Source organism: Chiloscyllium plagiosum, unplaced genomic scaffold, assembly GCF_037043375.1.
Source record: "Chiloscyllium plagiosum isolate Xiang-an unplaced genomic scaffold, Cpla_swu_hap1 HiC_scaffold_19, whole genome shotgun sequence".
Taxonomy (NCBI): domain Eukaryota; kingdom Metazoa; phylum Chordata; class Chondrichthyes; order Orectolobiformes; family Hemiscylliidae; genus Chiloscyllium; species Chiloscyllium plagiosum.
The window spans coordinates 22,316,521-22,340,591 of record NW_028270157.1 but is presented as its reverse complement, the minus strand read 5'-3'; the positions used below and the strand labels follow the sequence as shown (position 1 = coordinate 22,340,591).

The following is a 24,071-nucleotide window of genomic DNA, read 5'->3' as shown; positions in this document are numbered from 1 at the left end:
CCTCAACGATGAAAATGAGGATCTAGATGTCTACTGCAGACATATTCAAACATTAATCAATGAAGCTGGATTACATAGCTGAAGTATCATAGAGTTATACAGCATGTATCCATGTTGACTATTTCCCAAACTAAACTGGTCCCACCCCTGCTTGCACTTGGCCCATATCCCTCCAAATCTTTCCTATTCATAAACTTAGCCAAATGTCTTATAAACATTGTAACTATACCTGCATCTACCATGCAGAACTTTGTCAAAGGCTTTACTGACATCCAAGTAAACAACATCTATTGCTATCCCCTCATCAATATCTTAGTTACTTCATTAAAAAAAAACTTAATTAAGTTTGTGAGACATGATTTTCCTCACACAAAACCACATTGACAATCCCTAATTAATCCTTGCCTCCCCTAATGCATGCAAATCCTACTTTTTGCAATCATCTCCAACAACCTTATCCACCAGACTCATGGGTCTATAGTTTTCAGACTTCTCCTTATAGCTTTCTTAAACAATGGCACAACATCAGCCACCCTCCAATCCACCAGTACTTCACCCACATATATTGATACAAATATTTTTGCTAGAGACCCCTCAATTTCACTCTTAACTTCCCACAACATCCTAAGATAAACTTGGTCAGATCCTGGACATTTACTTACCTTTATGTTTTTGAAGACCTCCAGCACTTCCTCTTCTGTAATGTGAACTGTTTTCAAAACATTAATATTTATTTTTCTGAGTTCTCTACCCGCCATTTGTTTCTCAACAATAAAAACTGACGTGAAACATTCATTTAATATTTCTCCCATCTCCTGAGGTTCAACACAAAGATGATCTCATTGATCTTGAAGGGGTCCTGCTCTCTCTAGGTGCCTCCCCTGCTCTTAATGTATTTACATAATCCTTTTGGATTATCTTTAACCTTATCTGCCAAGGCTATCTCATATCCCTTCTTTGCCTTACTGATTGCCTTCTTAAGAATTCCCCTATACTCTTTATACTCTTCAAGAGTGTCAGTTTAGTCATAGAGTCATAGAGTCCTACAGTACGGAGACAGGCCCTTCAGCCCAAACCGGTCCATGCCAACCAAAAGGTCCATACACGCTAAGCCCATTTCCCTGCACTTGCCCCAAATGCTTCTAAACCTTTTCTATCCATGATTTGGTCACTCCGAAAGCTAGTGTGCTTCCAATTAAACCTGTTGGACTATAACCTGGTGTTGTGTGATTTTTAATTTTCTATCCATGTATTTGTCCAAATGCCTTTTAAATGTTATTAATGTACCTGCCTCAACCACTTCCATTCCAGACGTGTACCATGCACTGTGTAAAAACTTTGACCCTCAGGTTTCCATTTATTCTTTCCCCTCTAACCATAAACTGATGCCCTCTGGTTGTCGATTCCCCAAACCTGGGAAAAAGACTGAGTGCATTCACCCTATTCATGCCTCTCATGATCATATGCACTTCTAGGACAACCTCCCCCCCCCCAGCAACCCTCAGTCTCCTACACTCTAAAGAAAAAAATTCCTAGCTCAGTCCTGGCAACATCCCTGTAAAGTCCTTCTGTGCTCTTTCCAGTTTAGTAACATCCATCCTATAGCACGGTGACCAAAACTGAACACAATACTCCAAGTGCAACCTCACCAACGTCTTATACAACTGCAACATAACTTCCCAACTTCTATATTCAGTGCACTGACTGATGAAGGCCGGTGTGCCAAAAACCTTCTTCACTGCCCTGTCTATCTGCACTCCACTTTCAGAGAATTGTGCACCTGAACACCAAGGTCCCTCTGTTCCACTACACTCCTTAAGACCCTATCTGACACCATAAAGCTCCTATCTTGATTTGACTTTCCAAAATGCAACACCTCACACCTATCTATATTAAACTCCATTTGCCATTCCTCAGTCCACTTCCCCAGCTGGTCAAGATCCTGCTGCAAGTTTTGATAACTTTCCTCACTTTCTGTGATACTGCCTATGTTAGTGTCATCTGCAAACTTACCAATCATGCTTTGTACATTCTCATCCAAATCAAGAGGGATATGTGCCAAGTGCTGGCAGATTGATTTAAGATATCTGGTCAGCATGGACGAGTTGGACCGAAGGGTCCGTTTCCATACTGTACATCTCTATGACTCTAGGAAAAAGTGAGGACCGCAGATGCTGGAGATCAGAACTGGAAAAGCACAGCAGGTCAGGCAGCATCCGAGGAGCAAGGGAGTCAACATTTTTCGACATAAGCCCTTCATCAGGAATCTGGGGGTGGGGGGTCGCCAAAGGGGCGAAGAGATAAATGGGAAGGGCTGGGACTGGGGGAAGGTAGCTTGGAAGGCAATAGGTAGATGAAGGTGGAGGTTGATGGTGATAGGTTGGAGCAGAGGGTGAAGTGGATTTTTGGGAATGAAGATGGACAGGTAGGACAATTCAAGAGGGCAGAGCCGAGTTGGAGGGTTGGATCTGGGATAAGGTGGGGGGAGGGGAGATGATTCTATATAGATAACAACTGCAACTGGCCCAGTACTGACCCCTGAGGCACACCACTACTGACAGTCCTCCAGTCTGACAAGCATGCTTCTACTATTAACCTCTGTTTCTTAACATCAAGTCAATTGTGAATCAAATTTGCTAGCTTTCCCTGGATTGCATGTGATCTAACCTTCCAGAACAGCCTACCATGTGGAACCTTATCAAAGGCCTTACTGAAATCCATATAGACTACATCTACCTCCCTGCCCTCATCAACCTTCCTGATGACTTCGTCAAAGAGCTCTAACAAATTTGTGAAGCATGATCTCCCACGCATAAAGCCATGCTGACTACTCCTAGCCAAACCCTGTTTTTCCAAATACATGTATAACTTATCTCTCAGATCTCTTGAGTAACTTACCAACCAAAGATGTTAGGCTTACTGGTCTATAGTTCCCAGGTTTTTCTTTGCAACCCTGTTGATCCCAGTTGTCTATATCTAATATATGATTGAGTTTAATTCTTGACTAGAACCTTAATATCTTTATTCATCCATTGTTCCCTAATCTTACCAGCTTTGCCTTTCACTCGAACAGGAACATAATGCCTCTGAACTCTTGTTATCACATTTTGAAGGCCTCCTACTTAGTTTAGATTAGATTAGATTACTTCCAGCGTGGAACAGGCCCTTCAGCCCAACAAGTCCACACCGACCCTCTGAAGAGCAACCCACCCAGACGCATTCCCCTAACACTACCGGCTATTTAGCATGGCCAATTCAGCATGGCCAATTCACCTAACCTGCACAATTTTGGACTGTGGGAGGAAACCGGAGCACCCGGAGGAAACCCATGCAGACACGGGGAGAATGTGCAAACTCCACACAGACAGTTGCCTGAGACAGGAATTGAACCCGGGTCTCTGGCGCTATGAGGCAGCAGCGCTAACCATTGCCCCTTTACCTGCAAATAATCTACTGTAATCAACTTTTGAAAGTTCATATTTGAGTGGGAGCAGCGGCCGAGTTGAGGTGAACCCGGGAGACTACAGCTAAGGTAAGAGTTTTTTTCAAAATTACTTACCTGTAGCGGGCATCGGTGTTTTGTTTTCTCTCTCCTTCACAGAAAGAGCGGGAGCAGCAGAGGAAGTGACGGCAAGCAGAGGGGCAGCCGAGACCCGGAAGCAGTTAGTGTAAGCTTAGCTGGGTTAGTTTTTTTCCCCCCTTTAAAAGCGTGAAGGAGAGGAACCCGAGGCACTACACGGGTAGTGCCTCCCACCCGCCCTCCTCCTCTAACCTAATAATAACATCTGTTGTGGCAAGCAGGTAAGTGCTGAATTTTGCTTGTATTATTTAGATACAGTTTTTGTTTAAACAGTTAGCTTTAGAGGGATGGCAGTGAAGGCAGTGCAATGTTCCTCCTGCAACATGTATGAGGTGAGGGATGCCATCGACGTCCCTGCCGATTACACTTGCAGGAAGTGCACCCATCTCCAGCTCCTCCAAGACCGTGTTAGGGAACTGGAGCTGGAGTTGGATGAACTTCGGATCAATCGGGAGGCAGAGGGGGTCATAGATCAGAGTTATAGGGAAGTAGTAACTCCAAAGATGGCAGATAGATGGGTTACAGTGAGGGGGACTGGGAGGAAGCAGCCAGTGCAGGGACCTCCTGCGGCCATTCCCCTCAAGAACAAGTATACCGTTTTGGATACTTGTGGGGGGGATGACTTACCAGGGGTAAGTAACGGGGCTCAGGTCTCTGGCACGGAGCCTGTCCCCGTTACTCAGAAGGGAAGGGTGAAGAAGAGCAGAGCAGTAGTAATTGGGGACTCGATAGTTCGTGGCACAGATAGGCGGTTTTGTGGGAACGAGAGAGACTCACGTTTGGTATGTTGCCTCCCAGGTGCAAGGGTACGTGATGTCTCTGATCGTGTTTTCCGGGTCCTGGAGGGGGAGGGGGAGCAACCCGAAGTCGTGGTCCACATTGGCACCAACGACATAGGTAGGAGGAGTGCTGAGGATGTTAGACAGGCTTTCAGGGAGCTAGGTTGGAAGCTTGGAGTTAGAACAAACAGAGTTGTTGTCTCTGGTTTGTTACCCGTGCCACGTGATAGAGATTCGAGGAATAGGGAGAGAGAACAATTAAATGCGTGGCTTCAGGGATGGTGCAGGAGGGAGGGGTTCCAGTTTTTGGATAACTGGGGTTCTTTCTGGGGACGGTGGGACCTCTATAAACAGGATGGTCTACACCTGAACCTGAGGGGAACCAGTATCCTTGGGGGGAGGTTTGCTAGTGCTCTTGGGGGGGGTTTAAACTAACTCAGCAGGGGCATGGGAACCCAGATTGTAGCTTCAGGGTGCAGGGCCTGGAGTGTAGGGAGGTGAGGAACATGGCATCAATTTCCAAGGAGGGTGCCTGTAAACAGGGAAGTGGCTTGAAGTGTGTATACTTCAATGCAAGAAGTATACGAAATAAGGTAGGTGAACTTGCAGCGTTGGTTGGTACCTGGGACTTCGATGTTGTGGCTATTACGGAGACATGGCTAGAACAGGGACAGGATTGGCTGTTGCAGGTTCCGGGATTTAAATGTTTTAGTAGGGTCAGAGGTGGGGGTAAAAGAGGGGGAGGTGTGGCATTGCTTGTCAAAGATAGTATTACAGCGGTGGAAAGGACAATGGATGAGGACTTGCCATCTGAGGTGGTTTGGGCTGAGGTTAGGAATAGGAAAGGTGAGGTCACCCTGTTAGGAGTCTTTTACAGGCCTCCTAATAGTCCTAGAATCATTGAAGAAAGGATTGGGAAGGTGATTCAGGAGATGAGTGACAGTAATAGGGTGGTTGTTATGGGGGACTTTAACTTTCCTGATATTGATTGGGAAAGCTATAGCTCAAGTTCGTTAGATGGGTCAGTGTTTGTTCAATGTGTGCAGGAGAGTTTCCTGACACAATATGTAGACAGGCCAACAAGAGGTGAGGCCATACTGGATTTGGTTCTGGGTAACGAACCAGGCCAGGTGTTAGAATTAGAGGTAGGTGAGCACTTTGGGGATAGTGACCATAATTCGGTGATTTTTACACTCGTGATGGAGAGGGATAAGTGTGTACTACAGGGCAAGAATTATAGCTGGGGTAAGGGAAATTATGATGCGGTGAGGCATGACTTAGGATGTGTGGCTTGGAAAAGTAGACTCCAAGGCAAGAGTGTAAATGATATGTGGAACTTGTTCAAGGGGCAACTATTGAGTGTCCTTGATAATTATGTACCTGTCAGGCAGGAAGGAAAGGGTCGTGCGAGGGAGCCGTGGTTTAATAAGGAATTGGAATCCCTTGTTAAATGGAAGAGGGCGGCCTATCTCAAGATGAGACGTGAAGGTTCAATTGGGGCGATTGAGAGTTATAGGGTAGCCAGGAAGGACCTGAAGAGAGAGCTAAAAGCAGCAAGGAGGGGACATGAAAGGTCCTTAGTAGATAGGATTAGGGAAAACCCTAAGGCTTTCTATAGGTATGTTAGGAATAAAAGAATGACTAGGGTAGGAATAGGTCCAGTCAAGGATAGTAGGGGGAAGTTGCGTGTGGAGGCGGAAGAGATTGGGGAGACACTGAATGAATACTTTTCTTCAGTATTCACTCAGGAACAGGGCATTGTTGTCGATGAGAATACTGAGGAACAAATAAGTAGAATGGATGGCTTTGAGGTATGTAGAGAAGAGGTGTTGGAAATCCTGGAAAAGGTGAAAATAGATAAGTCCCCTGGGCCTGATGGCATTTATCCTAGGATTCTCTGGGAAGCAAGGGAGGAGATTGCAGAGCCATTGGCCTTGATTTTTATGTCCTCTTTGTCTACAGGAGTAGTCCCAGAAGACTGGAGGATAGCAAATGTGGTTCCCTTGTTCAAAAAGGGGAGTAGGGATAGCCCTAGTAACTATAGGCCGGTGAGTCTCACTTCTGTTGTGGGCAAAGTCTTAGAGAGAATTGTAAGGGATAGGATTTATGCACATCTGGATAGGAATAATGTGATCAAGGATAGTCAGCATGGTTTTGTGAAGGGCAAGTCGTGCCTCACAAACCTTATTGAATTCTTTGAAAAGGTGACGAAGGAGGTTGATGAGGGGAAAGCGGTAGATGTGGTATATATGGATTTTAGTAAGGCGTTTGATAAGGTTCCCCATGGTAGGCTACTGCAGAAAATACGGAGATATGGCATTGAGGGTGAGTTGGAGGTTTGGATTAGGAATTGGCTGGATGGAAGAAGACAGAGGGTAGTAGTTGATGGCAAAGTTTCTTCATGGAGTGCCGTCACTAGCGGTGTTCCGCAAAGATCTGTTTTGGGACCATTGCTGTTTGTCATTTTTATAAATGACCTGGAAGAGGGGTTAGAAGGTTGGGTGAGCAAGTTTGCGGATGATACGAAAGTCGGAGGAGTTGTTGACAGTGAGGAAGCATGTGGCAGGTTACAGCAGGATATAGAGAAGCTGCAGAGCTGGGCAGAAAGGTGGCAGATGGAATTCAATGTAGCTAAGTGCGAGGTGATTCACTTTGGGAAGAATAACAAAAAGATGGGGTACTGGGCTAATGGTCGGATACTTGGTAGTGTGGATGAGCAGAGGGATCTTGGTGTCCATGTACACAGATCTCTGAAAGTTGCCACCCAGGTAAATAGTGCGGTGAGGAAGGCATATGGCGTACTGGCTTTTATTGGTAGAGGAATTGAGTTCCGGAGTCCTGAGGTCATGATGCAGTTGTATAAGACTCTGGTACGGCCGCATCTGGAATATTGTGTGCAGTTTTGGTCGCCATACTATAGGAAGGATGTGGAGGCATTGGAACGGGTGCAGAGGAGGTTTACCAGGATGTTGCCTGGTATGGAAGGAAAATCGTATGAGGAAAGACTGAGGCACTTGGGGCTGTTTTCACTAGAGAAAAGAAGGTTTAGGGGTGACTTGATTGAGGTGTACAAGATGATTAGGGGGTTAGATAGGGTCGACAGTATGAACCTTTTCCCGCGTATTGAGTCGGGTATTACAAGGGGGCATAGCTTTAAATTAAGGGGGGGTAGATATAGGACTGATGTTAGGGGTAGGTTCTTCACTCAGCGAGTCGTTAGTTCATGGAATGCCCTGCCAGTAACAGTGGTGGACTCTCCCTCTTTATGGGCATTTAAGAGGGCATTGGATAGGTATATGGAGGATAGTGGGTTAGTGTAGTTTAGGTGGGCTTGGATCGGCGCAACATCGAGGGCCCAAGGGCCTGTACTGCGCTGTATTCTTCTATGTTCTATGTTCTATAACCCTTAAAATTTTGTTTCATACCCTTAAAAGAGAAGCTGAAAGCAGAGATTCCAGAGGATATTAATTCCTGTAAAATGTCAAGTGATACACTCCACCTAATAAGCACAGCTGAGGCCCTCCTTGTCCATTGTATGGCATAATTGCACTATTCTACTCAATGTACCTTATTGATTACTCCGTTGTAAACTGTGGTATTACACTTTGCCTGGGAATACAATCATGCTTGATTTAATTCAAAAGAACAGCTTTTCCAACAAAACATGGAACTTTGCTCCTTATTGTTTGACTTGTTATTCTAGAGGCCAGTTATGTTGATGAAGGAAAGCTGTGGGTGTGTTACTTAATCATTACTTTTGAACCAAGAAGGCTAGATCTGACCGAACTCCCAGTGAGTTCCTATTGGACTTGGTGTTCCATGACAAGCATTACATACTCTCCACTGCAATGTAAAACTTGGAACGATTTGAGCAGGAAATTAAGCTGCACAAACTCAATAATTTACTCCTTACTCGAATGACATAATTAAAGCATTTTATAAGGACATTCAAAAAAATGATTGAATAGCTACACTTTCATCTTGCACAGGCCATTATGTTAAGATAAATTGCAATGAGAAATGTTTTATAGGACTTGCTTGGCCAGTTCAGTTAATAGTGAAGGAGTGGAGTTTACTTGTTTTTCTGTAGTACTTATTAAAACATGAAACCTCCCGTTCAAACCTGCAGGATGTTGTTTCAAATATCAAAAGTGTTCAGTTTGTGTAACATTTTGTTCCACAGGAATCATAAGTCATTGAATTGCTACCCCACCATCCTGCTGCTAAAGTACTTATGGTATAAGAGTTTTTGTAATTTGACTTAAAGACTCCCTAACCCAGCCACTGTCATAGTTCTGAATGCATAAGGCATTGTTTTTCAAGTGTGTTTTTGAATCAGTTTATTTTCATTAACTTATTTTTCTAACCAATCTGTTCTAACAGAGATCCTATTACATATCTCTGGAGCAGGTGGGACTTTAACCCAGGACTCCCATCCAGGGATAGGGATACTACCACTATACTACAAGAACAAGCTCCCCCTCCCTTGAATCCATTAGATTCATCAACAGAATGTTGTCAGCTGAGAAGGATTGTGGATAATTGGAATGTTTCTCCATTTTAAGCATGAAATCTAAATTAAGTTATAGCTTGGAAAAAGTGAGGACTGCAGATGCTGGATATCAGAGCTGAAAATGTGTTGCTGGAAAAGTACAGCAGGTCAGGCAGCATCCAAGGAGCAAGAGAATCGACGTTTCGGGCATGAGCCCTTCATCAGCCCTTTCCTCATTCCTGAAGAAGGGCTCATGCCTGAAACGTCAATTCTTCTGCTCCTTGGATGCTGCCTGACCTGCTGCGCTTTTCCAGCAACACATTTTCAGCTAAGTTATAGCATGGGCCAGTAGAGCATATTCATAGAGTGTGGGCACTTTTACAGTATTCTAAGCAAAGGCATCTTTGCCCTAGCCTCAGGCATGCCTAATTGGAGGTCGGTTAGCGCAGTTGGCTCTACAGCTGGTTTGCCATGCAAAGTAATGCCAACAGCATGGGTACAATTCCTGCACTGGCTGAGGTTACAATGAATGACTCTCCTTCTCAATCCCTCCTTTCACCTGAGGCATGGAGACCCTCAAGTTAAAACATCAGCAGTCATCTCCCTCTAATGAGAGCACAGTCATGTGGTCTGCTAAGACTACAGTGACTTTTATTGGTGTTTTTTGATTTTTCTGCATCAGCCATCACTGTGGCTGCTATCTGAGTAAACAAATGCAAAATTAATGACAACTACAGTCCAATGATGGGTACTTTTGTGGTGTGGAATTCTGACCACAAGGATAAAGCTGGACCCATGTCACTTAACCACATAATAGTTGGGATTCTTTTCACTTTGGCAAAGAGATGTCTGTCTCAGCCTTTTAACTAGATTCAGAACCAAAATCCAGGGTATACATTACTAAGTTACTGCACTACCCACTTGTGTTCACAGTGACACAACCAACAGGTGAATTATGACATAAACAATAGCTGACTCCAGTGGCCTCATGGCTAAATGCAAACACCTTGTGATGAAGTAAGCACTAACGACCAGAATGGTCGAATTTTTAATCCTCGGGACGTGCTGTAAAAACAGGGCTTTTAAAAAAAATCACAATTAGGCTTCTCAAGACAAACAAGAAAACTGCAATTCCCAGTACTCCTGACAATTTCCAATGCCTCAGGAAAAGCATTGATGATTTCCCTTTACACTCACCATTCACATGCATTGTCAAATAATGTAACCCTCAATAGTCTGGTAAACCTGTGCCTTATGGAATCAGCTCCATACTTTGTAAAGGAGAGAAAATTGGAAAACAAAATCCAGAATATTTTAATTAATCATGGGACTTGGATTTATAAGAATTAAAGGAGGAAATCCAAAACCTAATTAAATTGCTGGAGCTATCTAGATAATTCACAATGATACCAATGATGAGTTTTAGTGACAAAATTGCAAAGCCCCCAACAATGATGTAATAAAAACAGGAAGAAAAATCACCAAGTAAATAGTTTGAACAAAGATATAAATACATTGTCAAGATGCTCATTGGATAGGGATGGTTTTGTTAAATTATGTTACAGAGTTGCTTCCTAAGGTGACTTGAATGTTAGTGATGATTTGAGAATATTATTGGAGCTGCTGTACCCCAGATTTCAATCACGGGCTTTAGAGATAAAACTTATACTGACTTATATTGCCTGGAGAGATAATGACACAATAGCAACCAGTAGTTCAATGACTTATATTGCCTAGAGATAGCAGGCCTAGCAAAATAAGGAGGGGGACATGTTGCAAGTCCTTCAGTGCTAGAAGGTGGTCCGGCTTCAAGAACCAATCCATTATCCTCAAATGGATGATGGAGGTGCCCTCTGGCCATTAATTAGCCAATCCTGCAAAAATCAGCACCACACTCTCAACTCTATTCTCCAGCATCTGCAGTCCTCACTTTCACCTGCAAAAATCATGTCAGGTGATCATTCCTGGCATGGCACAGTCTCACCATTTGATCCTGATTCAAAAGCCTTGAGATAGTTGCTTTTTGAATTCCCTGGTTTTCATTTATGTTGAAGGCGGTGGGATAGAACTCTAACTTGTGTCTATGAAGAAAGATAATCAAAAGGACATGAATTTTTAGTGATGAAAAGCCTAAAAACACTTCATTTTTGGAGGCAGAAAGTAATGAAAATTATATCACAATGTTCAGCATTGAATTATGCTTTTAACCACTGATTAAATTTGCATTTTTCTTGTAGACTAGCACAATTGAATTTTATCCTAAATTATATGCTTTGTCAGTGTGAATGGTTTTGCATTCCAAAACCTTACCAGTAAAACCCAATGGTTACAAAGATAGTTGATTAGCTTTGAATCACACTGCAATGATTCATCAGCTGCAGAAGGTTACGCTTTCACCATAAAGGGTTTAATTATGGTTGTTGCATTTCCAACTGCATGAGTAAAGAATGTTGGAAGATGACTTGAATTTTCTGACAATATAAACTTACTGTTCATAAAAAACGTAAATTCCACTACCATTATCTATTTAACAGATCTATTCAGGGACAAACATTTTTCACTGAACGCTAACATAGCTGTGTTCTCACATTCAACCTGAAAGAATGCAGAACAACGGGTGTCAGACTATTTCTATTCAACAACACAATATATAAATACTTAACTAATGGAAACAAGACAGGATTACTCATTGAGATAGGCAGCACATGATCTTTGCATTGATCTCACTTAAACATGATTCCAGTGTGCAGCCCAGTGTAACTAGTCTGATAGAGCTTACAGGTTCTCTGAACTGTATGGCAAATCTAGCATCACTCTGTTATAAATCTATACAGTTTGGAAAATTCTTCCAATGACACTTAACACAATACATGCACGAAATCTGCAACAGCAAGTTTTGTCGAATGTTACTCAGTTGAACACTCCATGTTAGATCCAAGAAATAACATGGAGGGAGTCATGAATTCTGCATCTGACTGCACAGCAGTACTTAAGTAAATACGTTAACAGGATCAAAATGGTAGATTGAGCATCAGGTCAGTGGCAGAGACTGACAGGCATCACAAAGTGTGCATGCTGCTTGGTTCTGATTTTCATGTGGTATGTGTGTATTTGCAACCTTAGAGTCAGGTCACATTATATACAGGCCATGTTATCATTAGCTGGAGGGATTCTCATTTACCAGCTGGAGGTATCTGTATCACCAGAAGTGGTCACACTGTGGACCTAAATTTCAGATCTTTGATTTTCTGATGATGAATAATAATTATCATTTAAATGTTTAGGAATCAGTGCAAGTAAATGAATGCAAATGAACAAAGGGTCTCATTCAAAAGTGTTACCTTATCCTGCTCTTATTGAGTTGCTGATTGATCTTGACTTTATTTTATTCTTCACAGAATGTGAGTTTCACCGACTATGCTAGCATTTATTGCACATCCCCAACTGCCTTTGAGAAAAGAAAGGTGATGGTGAGCTCTTCTTCAACTCACTGCAGTCCACGGGAACATAAGGAAACCCTTGATGATGTTAGGAAATGAACTCCAGGATTTTGATCCAGTAACAGTGAAGGAGAGGCAGTACACTTCCAAGTCAGGATGATGAGTGCCTTGGTGGGGAACTTGGAGATGGTGTTGTTCCCATGCTTCTCTTGCCTTTGTCCTTCCAGGTGGTGGACATTTAGATAACTCAGTTGGCTGGATGGCTGGTTTGCAATGCAAAGGGAGGCCAATAGCAGTGGGCTCAGTTCCTGATTTCACTAAAGTTACCATAAAGGACCCTCCTTCTCAACCTCTCCATTTGCTTGATATATGGTGACCCTTAGGTTAAACCACCACTCGTTGTTTCTATTGAGACAGCAGCCTTATGGTCTGGTCAAGCTATAGAAACTTGACCTAGAGTTTGGAAAGTACTTGCAGAAATTCCTACTGTACTTCCATTCTAGATTTCCAGCGTTTCTGTTTTTTAAATTCTAGAATTACTCTGAATAACAAGATCTGATGTATAAGTTGCTCATGTATTGCTGTTGTGCGAACCAGGAGGATTTTATTGTGCTGCTGCACTGTTAGAGTTTATTTGCTTGCCTTCATAAAAACCTCCTGGGTGTGACTTTTATGCTGAAGTGACCAATGCACCAGGTTTTAGCTGGGTAGCTGTGGAATGTGACACCTGGTAAATGTGGTATTATTAAACTGAACAGAGCATGAAACTAAACCGCAGCACATCTTTATCTAATCAGCACTCAACTCAATTCCAAAATGAACAAAAGAAGTCTAGTCTTTCTCTAAGGAGTTACTCTAGCCAGCAGTACACATTCTGTATTACCTTTATCATTCCATCTCATTGCCTGCTGCCCAGCTGCTGTAACACTCCTATTGACCAATACACTTCATCTTCTGGTCACTGGATACCATTCTCTAGGTCTGACACCTTTATTTACTTTGGTTCAGAAGGGAGAGAATTCAGGTTACAAAAGGGGGAAAAGAAATTAAGCTGTCATGTCATTTCTAACAAAATTCTGTTTAACATGCCTCAGAGTTTAAAAATTCAACAATGAACCATTTGTTTTATTGGAGTTATCTCTGAACAGAAGATAGCTTGAAAAATTTGACCATGAACAGCCGCAAACAAGGAAAGCTGTCTGTTTTCTTTTCCACAATAAGCTTTGACAAAAGGCACCCAGTATACGATTCTGCTTTACAAGTTCAGCCTAATTTACCTGAAAGTAAACCTCTGCAGAATCTAGAATGATTGCTTTAACCCACCTGACAAAAAAGTATTGAATATTTTAACTCCCTCTCTCTTCTTGCTCCTTTTGTCCTCTTTTGAATGCACTGACCCGTTCCTCGAGTATGATTCCATTAACATCAGGCAGCCTGGTTCATCCCACAAAAGTGCTCTTTCTCCATATGGGAGTGCCAGTGGACTACTTAATCAGTGACATTTCTTCTATGTCTGAACAAATGTTCATATTTGTACATGCATTATGAATTATTGGAATCAATCAATATTGGTGTTCTTGGCCATTTTATTTCATTGTCCATAACTGGAGCCTGGTGAGATCAATCAGTTTTCCGCCACTTGAGGCCAACGAACTTTATGCAGAGTAAGTTGGCATTGCAAATGATATCTTGGGCTTCATAAGTGTGTGGAGTACATAATCATGCTCCAAATTCTCTGTACTCTATCACTGCACTGCCAAAAGAATGTGGTGGTCCTTAAGAAGGCACAGGGGATTTATTGTAAAAGGGGTTAGGGATTAGAGTTATAAAGTTAGATTGGAGAGGTTAAGAAAAGTATGTTCTCCTTGGACTGCAGAGATTGAAGGGAGTGCCATGATTGAAGGGAGATTTGTTAGAGGAGTGCAAGGTTAGCAAGGTTTGGATAAGTAAGACAGTCCCCCTCTCTACATTCCTGATGAAAGGCGTACAGCCGAAACATTGACTCTCCCGCTCCTTGGATGCTGCCTGACCTCCTGTGCGTTTCCAGTGCCACACCTTTCAACTCTGACTTTCCAGCATCTGCAGTCCTCACTTTCTCCTAAGTTAGACAAAGGAAGCTGTTTCCATTAGGTGCTGGTACAAGGACCGGAGACACAGATTTAATGTTCTGGTCAAAAGATGCAGGGAAGAGGTCAAGAACTTTTTCTTAACCCAGTAAAGGTAATGACCTGGAAACTGATGATGATACAGATGGTGAAAGGGAAAATACTAATGATTTCAGAAGGACACTTCAGGGAAATGCAGAAGAATGGGATTGGCTGGATAGCGCAACAGAGATCTGCATAAACCTGATAGGCTAACAGTATCCTTCTATGCCAATAATCACAACAGCCAATGACAGAAGGTTCAAGTCTTCTCCTGCTACGATTTTGTAGTGTCTCAGTTGCTCAATTTCCAATAATCTAAACGCTCCTCCTTCTTTATTGTTAACACCCAGAGAAGTCCTTGTCTACTTATGACCTCTTATCCTGAAAAAAGGATTTACTTTTCTTCTGGAATTTAGTGACTAAGACTATGCTTTATGTTTGAGACTGGTAAACCAACATCAGTAAGGTTATGCATTTTTTCTGACCTCACTTCCACTTATATTTTTCTTTGCTATTTTAATGAATGGAAATTAAAATAATCTTTAAAAACTCAAAGTAAAAAGAATATTTCAATGTCTCAATCTCAGTCCAAACCATGACAGGAGGGTATCAAAGCCCATTTTTCGACTGTCTTAAATGCATTCTGACAACTATCTATACTGGGGAAAGTTCTATAATGCACGACAGTACTTAGACAATCTACAGGAAAGAGCCCTGTGATTAATAATTCCATTAAAATGCATCTATGTTATAATGCAGCATCTAATAATAACAGTAGATGGTGTCAAACCATTAAACATCTGTCAGTATGTGCTAGACCCCTCAACAGGCTTCCTGTGGTGGATCTCCTAGAGGTCAGAAAATCTTCAAAAAAGTTCATTTTTTGGGCTTTCAAAATTCACATCTTTTGAAGACAGGGAAATTGCTCTTCCAGTACTAAAAACTTAATGCAACATTTTGCTGAATTACCCACAATGAAGAAGACCTTTTCAATATTTTAAAGGCATGGGAGAAAATGAATGTATTTTTGGAAAATACGTGCATGTTCATACCATACTGTAATGCTGTTCCCCTTGCTTAAACAAGCTGAGTGACATTTATTGGTAAAAATGACTCCTGTAGGAGTGAACATCAAGCTCAGCGGACAACCATCAGCCAAGATACCACAGTACAACAGTGGGATTCTTCAATAGGAAGGACTTGAGCTCTCATTTGCTGCTTTTTATTAACTGAGGTTATGGTCTCTCTCAAAATTCCAAATGTCAGCTGAAGGCCACAAGAGGAAGAGGAACATGAGAATCACTTGTGCCTGGTTTCAGGGTGATGTTGATGATGGCCAAGAAATGATTCTCTAATTTTCTCAGCTAGTGCTGATATCTGGCATGATAGAACACATGAAGAGGCAGTTTCATCCTAAACATTTGGTTTCGATGTATAATACAACTTAGGTATTTTGATATTTGCTCAGCATTATGCAGTATTACCCCCAGAGTTGTACTTACAGTGACTGGAGACTTTGCAAGTTCTGTAATGCCTCCTCAGGAACTGCCCCCAAGCGGTTGTTCTGTAACATGCTGTTTATTTGGAAAAACCAAAGGGAACTTGTTAGAGCATCAAAACGTAAGCTTTGTGATGTTCCATCAAGTTACAATTCACAATAAGCTTTTATTTATTGCAATTTATGTTACAAGTTTAGATATGATCCCTAAAGCATAAAATTGTAATGATTAATTGATGGAAAATATTTCATTGGCAATTGCCACAAATAACCATTAACATTTTTTTACAAGAATTAAAAAAAATGTTTAATTGTGTATATCTAACATGTTTTGTTTGCGAATGAATTCAGCAGAAAGTTAAAGTTCATAATCTTAGAGTCATTGAGATGTACAGCATGGAAACAGACCCTTCGGTCCAATTCACCCATGTCAATCAGATATCCTAAATAAATCTAGTCCCATTTGTCAGCATTTGACCCATCTCCCTCTAAACCCTTCCTATTCATTTACCCATCCAGATGCCTTTTAAATGTTGTAATTGTACCAGCCTCCTCTGGCAGCTCATTCCATACACGCACCTCCCTTTGCGTGAAAAAGTTGCCCCGGAGGTCCCTTTTAAATCTTCCCTCTCTCACCTCAAACCTTTACCCTCTAATTTTGGACTCCTTCACCCTGGGGAAAAGACCTAGTCTATTTACCCTATCCATGTCCCTCATGAGTTTCCAAACCTCTATCGGGTCACCCCTCAGCCTATGACACTTCAGGGCAACTAGCCCCAGCTTATTTAATCTCTCCCTATAGCTCAAACCCTCCAACCTGGCAACATCTTCGTAAATCTTTTCTGAGCCCTTTCAAGTTTCACGACATCCTTTTTATAGTTGGGAGATTAGAATTGCATGCAGTATTCCAAAGGTCTGACAAATGTTATAACTGTATAGCTATTAATTATTTTTTACACCTGTGCAAAAACTAGACCCAGTTTTCCAAGGCATTCCTGAGGAAACTCTCAGGCACTATCTTGGAAAATACCATTTCTATTTCAGTCACTAATGCTGGAGCTGAGTTGAGAAGTTAAACAAAACACCAATACCAATGGTTTCATGGTTTGATGTGATTAGAGCAGTGATTGCTCTGTTACCTGCATTTGTCACAGCTGCATTGGGAAGGTGATGGCCTAGTGGTATTACTGCTGGACTGTTAATCCAGAGACCCAGGACCTGGGTTCAAATCTTATGACAAATGGTGGAATTTGAATTCAATGAAAGAGTCCAATTATGACTATGAATCAATTGGCCAGAAAAGTCCTCACTAGAGTCATTTAGTGAAGAAAACTGCCATCCTTACCTGGACTGGCATACATGTGATTCCAGACCCACAGCAATGTTGATTGTTAATGCTCCCCATGCCCCCCTCTCCCCCACCCCAAAATGGGCAATAAATGCTGGCCTAGCCAGTAATGTCCTCATCTCAAGAATGAATTTTAACACTTCTTAACTTTTCATTTGCAATAGAATATCAGAGCTGAACATCAATTTGATCAGTGAAAATTCCAAATGTCATTCGCAGGTTGAAGATGAGAGAATTATTATGTAAATAGAGCATCAAGATGACATTTACGAGGCACACAAAGTTACCAGACCAATCCCACTGGCAAAGCCATGTATAGCCATTCTGGTCTGTGAACTAGTTGAATTGTTAAGTTCTAAAAAAAGCATTTAATATACAAAGGTTACTTGAACTGACAACATGATTAGCAAAACATACCTTTTACAAAGATATTATTGAGCTGTGTGGTGTTTCAACATTATGATTACTTAGTTTTTAATGACACTGCAGTTTGACTGTAATATAGTGTGATTGCAGGTAGCATTTGAATTTGCATCAACTAACAGTGGCTATCTATTCTCTCAGTTCTAGCAAAGTCGGATGATAGAAATTTGTGCTATCTTCGAATCATCCTTCCGCAGACTTGTTACTTAAACTATTAAGTAAGAAGTGGTTCAATGACTAATTACATCATCCAATGTAGTACTGAATCAGACTAACCAGTAAAGGCCCTGATTTGATTCCAGTGTTGGTGTTAATAAACGTGGTAAGGGTTCTGCAAAGATTCAGTATTTCTGAGCTTATTGGAGTAAAGTATGAAAACTGGGAATTCAATAGGGTTGGAGGTGAAGAAACTTTATTGGAAGGTTAGAATAAAGAGGAAAACCCTGAATTAACCTCACATTGACTGTTACTGGCTATGATTACAAATGGAAGAGTTTGGCTAAAAAGCAGCACTGATTAAACTTTGTTCCTTAAAACAAACACAGAAATATACATTTAAAATAAGAACAAGCTTCTGCGACTGGGGAAGAAGTTGCTGAGAGACAGGTGCAAAAATTAAAACAAGATTCATTTCACAAATCTTTTGCAATCAAGCCTGTCCTGAAGGAAAGATGAGTTAAACAGCGGATAGTATTTAAAGTGTTCACCATGAGTTTGGTGGTGGGGATGTGTTTAATAAGATCAGAGGTGACAGGTTTGTACCCCTCTAATTCCCACTTCAACCCCAATTTTTGGCTGTTGCTGAACTGAATTTCTGGAACATCAGACTGACAGCACTGTGACAATATCTACTCCCAATGGACCACAGCATTTCAAGAAGGCTATTAGGGATGAACAGTAAATGCCAGCCTAGCCAGCAACATTCAGATTCCATGGAAGAATTTTAAGAAGTCCACAGCAGGAAGGCCTATGGATGATCTACCATCTCCGCCACCAATGGATGCCTTTAAGTGGGCTATCCATTCTGTTGGGCTGCTAATATTACTCCCAGCCCCATGGGAGGTGATTGGACATCAGAAAGTGGGGAGCACAAGCAGCAGACCTGGACTGAATTGCTTATAGATTCCCAGGTCTGGGGACATGGGCAATACCTCGGTAAGCAGATTGAGAGTCACCCCCCCCTCCCCACTCAAGGCCTTGATCCTTGACTTTAGGGAAGGAATGTCAATATTCAGTTAAGTAGCCAAGAAAAGGCACTTAAATTAGCAGCAGGACTTCCCTGCATGGACAATACAGAGATCTTGCCAACTCTCCAGTCAGTAGGTGAGAGTCCTGTTTCCCTCCATCAAATACTGTCCAGTCTATTTCTGCAAACTGCTGTTACTAAACATTTCAGCAGGAATTTATGGTGTCCCAGTGGTAAGCACTGCTGCCTCACAGCACCAGGGACCTGGGTTTGATTCCAGCCTCGGGCAACTGCCTGTATGGAGTTTACACATTCTCCCCGTGTCTGTGTGGGTTTCTTCCGGTGCTCCGGTTTCCTCCCTGAATCCAAAGATGTGCAGATTAGGTGAATTGGCCATGCTGAATTGCCCATCGTGTTCATGGATGTGTAAGTTCGGTGCATAAGTCAGGGGTTTAAAAATAAAATGTAGAGTAATAGGAAATGGACCTAGGTGGGTTACTCTTCGGAGGTTCGATGTGGACTTGTTGAGTCAAATGGCCTGTTTCCACACTATAGGGATTCTATGAATTAAGGGGCAAGTTGTGATTATATTACTTTCTCATTGCTATAAAGTTGGTTTGTCAAAATGCTGCGTATGCACACTTTAAGAGCTCTTGGGGTTATTCTGGCTTGTCTGCTAATTGAGAAGGAAGGATAGAAACGTTTGCTGTTTTTGGAATCAGTAAAAACAGAATGGGGAGGCTAAATACAGCCCAGATGTCAGGCCCGATGTCAAATCCAGAGACTGAAACAATTGATCAAGGCTGACATTTCAGATCACCGCTGAGGGATCTACCCTGCCTGAGTTGGCATCTTTCAGAGGAAACACTATACCAAGGTTGGGCTATCCAGCAGCTGAATATACAAGTTGTCATTGTTTGAATCAGAAAGTCAGTCGGCAAAGGATTGTGCTGCATCCAATCTTTACTGAGTCTTACACTTATTCACAGCATGAAAACGTAACAAGCAGCATTCAAAACACACGGGTCAGTGGCTGAATCTGTCCCTGAAGGACCTCAGAATGCCCTGGAAAATCCACTCGCAAGATGATCAATTGGATTAAAGTCAACCCCCACTCCAAGCTGAACGCAGGGTAATAGTGAGAAGCTGCTCCCCCAATCACAGGCTTGTTCCCTTCCATACTCAACAGTGGCTAGGAGAAAGTGAGGTCTGCCAATGCTGGAGATCAGATTCAAAAAGTGTGGCCTTGGAAAAGCATAGCCGGTCAGGCGTCACCAGTTTCCTAATCTCCCCTCCCCTCAGACTTCACTAGTTTCCTAATCTCTCATCCCCCCACCTCATCCCAGAACTAACCCTCCAACTCGGCACCATCTTCTTGAACTGTCCCGTCTGTCCATCTTTCTTCCCACCTATCTGCTTCACCCTCCCCTCCAACCTATCATTATCACCCCCCACCTGAATCTAGCCTCCCCCCATTTATCTCTCAGCCCCCTTTCTACCAACACCGCCCCCCCCCCCCCATCCCCCCAACCCCCCACACACCTGATGAAGGGCTTATGCCCAAATTATAGACTCTCCTTCTCCTCGGATGCTGCCTGACCTGCTGTGCTTTTCCTGCACCACACTTTTCGGTACTCAACAATGGACCTATCAGCAGTAAACATGGGAGAGAACCAGCCTGTGACTGGAGGTGCCTCCAGCAGCTAGGTAGGTGAGTTCTTGGAGCGATGGAATTCCTGGGGAATGTCTGCCCAGGGCAGGAACAGAGCCAGAATATCAGGAGCAGGAGGTGACAAGATCTAAAGGCTAGCTGCCACTGTGCCAGGGCCAGAGGCAACTTTCTTGTCTAGAATAGAAGGGAGGAGCCAGGACCTGTCTTTTTATCTGCTTGAGGGATCCAGAAAGTTTGGTGAGAATAAGGCTGCGAGGGAGAGGAAGAATGGAGGCCCAAAGGGAGCTGCAGTGGACTTTAAAGTTGAGAGAAGAGGCTGCAAGGGGTGGGAGGACATGGAGACTGAATGGGGGTCGTGGGGAGACAGGAATGCTGCAGGATTGGAAAATGTATGGAGGCTGTAAATTGGGCTGGGAAGACAGGGAAGCTGCAAATAAGGAATGGAGGAGAAAGAGGAAGGGTATAAAGAGAGAATGGGCTCATACAGTCAATAAAGTCAATACAGTCAATACAGTCAATACAGTCAATTGATTATGAGCTCAGAAAACCTGAGATCACTGAAGTAATGAATTACTTGCAAATGAATGTGAGATCTCTGACTGAAGGCTCCTTAAATTCAGGTGGAAATTAAGTTGAAGCTGTGTAATGAATACTAAAATAATTTTTTAATTTAAATCTGAAATTGAGATCTGAAATGCAATTTTTTAAATAAAGGCATGGTAACTTCCTGGTTAGAAACATCCATCTTTGTGAATATGTGCTGGAAACATATTGGCTTTGACCTGACTGCTCTCCGGTGAGAGTGTTTAGGGTGGGGCTTTGCGTTTGTAGAAATATATATCAGTCACTTTGAAAATAATTTTTATTCTAACATATATCTGATGTTTTGGGCAGTTTAAATACCACGGTGTTGTATTGCCAAAACATTTTGTCTTGAACTCATCAAAACAATTTGCAAAAAAAATGTTCAAGATGAAAACCAGAATTTATACTGCATGAGAGGAGAACACAGATTAGTTGGTAAGTGAATTTTGCTTGGTACAGATAATGCCATGGAGAATGCATCCATTAAGTCTGGTTGACAGTTAACTACCATGCTGCCTTTAAATTTTAAACCAGTCAGGTTGACTTTAATTGTTCAAGGCATTGCCCTGAGAAAGGATTCTGTGTATGGCTGCCATCTATTTGAATTGAAACAGGAGTAGTGCATGTACAAATTCTTTTTGTCTGTAACAAACAGGGTGTTGTCTATTAATATATGTCACCTTCAATATTCACAAATACATCACATTGTGACTATGGTCAATAACCCTAAATTCCTCATACATTCAAGCAAATGTTGAAAATGGCAGAATCATGAATGCTGGGTTGAGAGTTGTGTATGCATAGGCTGGCTGTTTATGGTTGGTAGCTTGCTTATTGTGAATAGCCAAAAGGACGTGCTGTTTGATATGATCTACCAGAAGGATAAATAGTGTAATAGCTGTTATTATAATGGCACAGAAAGTGTACATATCCTAAACACATGAAGTTCATAAGATGGTCACCTTTGGTCCTGTAAAGTAACCAGTCCTTCTCAGATTATGCTGAAGGATAAGATATCGCAGAGTTGAGCAACAGGTGAAGCTAGTTCTAAATATTATGCTAGACTAACTTGCTACCCTCAAGAAAAGAATGTGTTCTGCTTATCACGCAAATGAATAATGTGGTATATGAATTTTATTGCCAGTGTGATGATGAGTACAAGAAGAAAAGTTTCAAGAAAGTGGATCTTTCTTAGTATTACTCCAGTCCTGTCCTACCAAACGACTGTAGTGTCTAGGAAATGAATGCTTGTCTTAGTTGCTATGACAGTAAGTTACACCACCATTTGATAATTACTGAGGGTATTGATGAATTCTTCTAATTCAGCTACTGTAGGAGTCCAAAACTACAGAAGTCAGATATACAAAAAGTCATGTTACCATGGAACTGCATCATCTAATACAGTTGGTTCTGCTATAATGTGGTAGTTCTATTCTCACGCAATCCCGTGTTATTAGAAAATTGTGTAATAGCAGCACCATTTAAACTAAGGGGACCGGAATCGCATTATAACCAATACACACTTTAAAAGTCCCTAATTCGTCAATCGCATTATATGGGAATTCGTATTAACAAAGTGCACGTTATAGCAGAACAACCTGTACAAGAGTTAGTGAGAATGGAAATAAGATTCCCAAAAAAATATAAGTTAGAACTCAAAACTTAAAGAGCTGACTTCAAGAGGAGCCCAGGGGAAAAAAAGATTACAAGCATACAGCTCGTAACTCAACCATTCACTGTTTCAACAAATATCACTTCACAATATTTATGTTAACTTAATCAACTTGTTAATCATAAGCATTTGAGTGAAATCCCAGTTAATGCCCAACACCTGCACATAATTAAACACAATTAATATATAATTAATACACTGATCCTTCTCAAAAAAGACCCGAGCATTTGATGTGATGTACATTACAACATTTGGCTCTTAACTAACATCATTAAATAAATTATGGGTCTTTAACTCATAGCTGCATCTGGGATCGTGCTTTACTTGCAATGGTTGTTCCATTCTGTACATTATAAATGTGACTACTTTTTAAATATTGGCCTTTGCTGACAACTTTATAGTCCACTTGGCATCAACAAGACTGCAGGGATTAACAATTCAACAACAATCATTGACACTCCAAATTGAGAGTATGATACTGACAAAAGAATTTTATACTTTGTTGTTGGAAAACAGGGAAGCCTTAAATTTCATTATACATAACCAAGATGCACTAAACAAAAAGAAACCCCAAAGAATTGTGGACGCTGAAAATCAGAAACACAGAGTTTGTTGGAAAGTCTCAGCAGATCTAGCAGCAGCTGTGGAGAGAAAGCAGAACTCAGTTCTGAAGAAGGATCACTGGACTGGAAACATTACCTCTGCTTTCTTTCAACAGATGCTGCTGATTATTTCCAACAATTTTTGTTTGTGTACCAAGACTCACTGCTTGCCTTAGACAAGTACCAGTTGGATTTGAAAGTACCAACAGTTGCGATCATCTTGACTGAAATAAATAGTTTGAAGGGGTACTTGTTGTACTACATTTCGAAGTTACCACAGAATTATTGCATCTGTCTTACAACAAATTCATTTTATAACATTAGGATAAATAGTCTTAAAAATATATGTAATCCTCTTTTATGATGCCGTTTTCTTTCACCACATACGTTGGTCACCTTGGTTATAAGTATTTTGTAACATTAACACATTTTAATAGGATAGGATGGTCAGTCAAGATGTCTCTCCGTCAAACAATTTGTGACTCTATATCAGAAATATTTGTTGCACCAAGCTGTATAACAGCAATGATGGGCAATTCAAAATTATGAATTGTTCCACATTCTGACATGCATCTCAGAGAGGAAATTAATTCCTGTATAAACATAAGTCTCTTTATTTCCTTTGTTCTCTCTTATAAGAGAAAACT

At 41.6% G+C, this 24,071-nt stretch overlaps 1 protein-coding gene across 3 annotated transcripts in view; it reads right to left on the bottom strand.

Annotated features, from left to right (window-relative positions):
• The window catches only part of LOC122559759 (leucine-rich repeat-containing G protein-coupled receptor 5-like), a 164,164-nt gene that overhangs the window by 56,542 nt on the left and 83,551 nt on the right, over window positions 1–24,071 (bottom strand). For all 3 annotated transcript variants that reach the window (XM_087997117.1, XM_043709735.2, XM_087997118.1), the window contains exon 4: window positions 15,941–16,012. In XM_087997117.1, coding sequence (XP_087853243.1) covers window positions 15,941–16,012 — 72 coding nt within the window. The remainder of the gene's footprint in view (window positions 1–15,940; window positions 16,013–24,071) is intronic.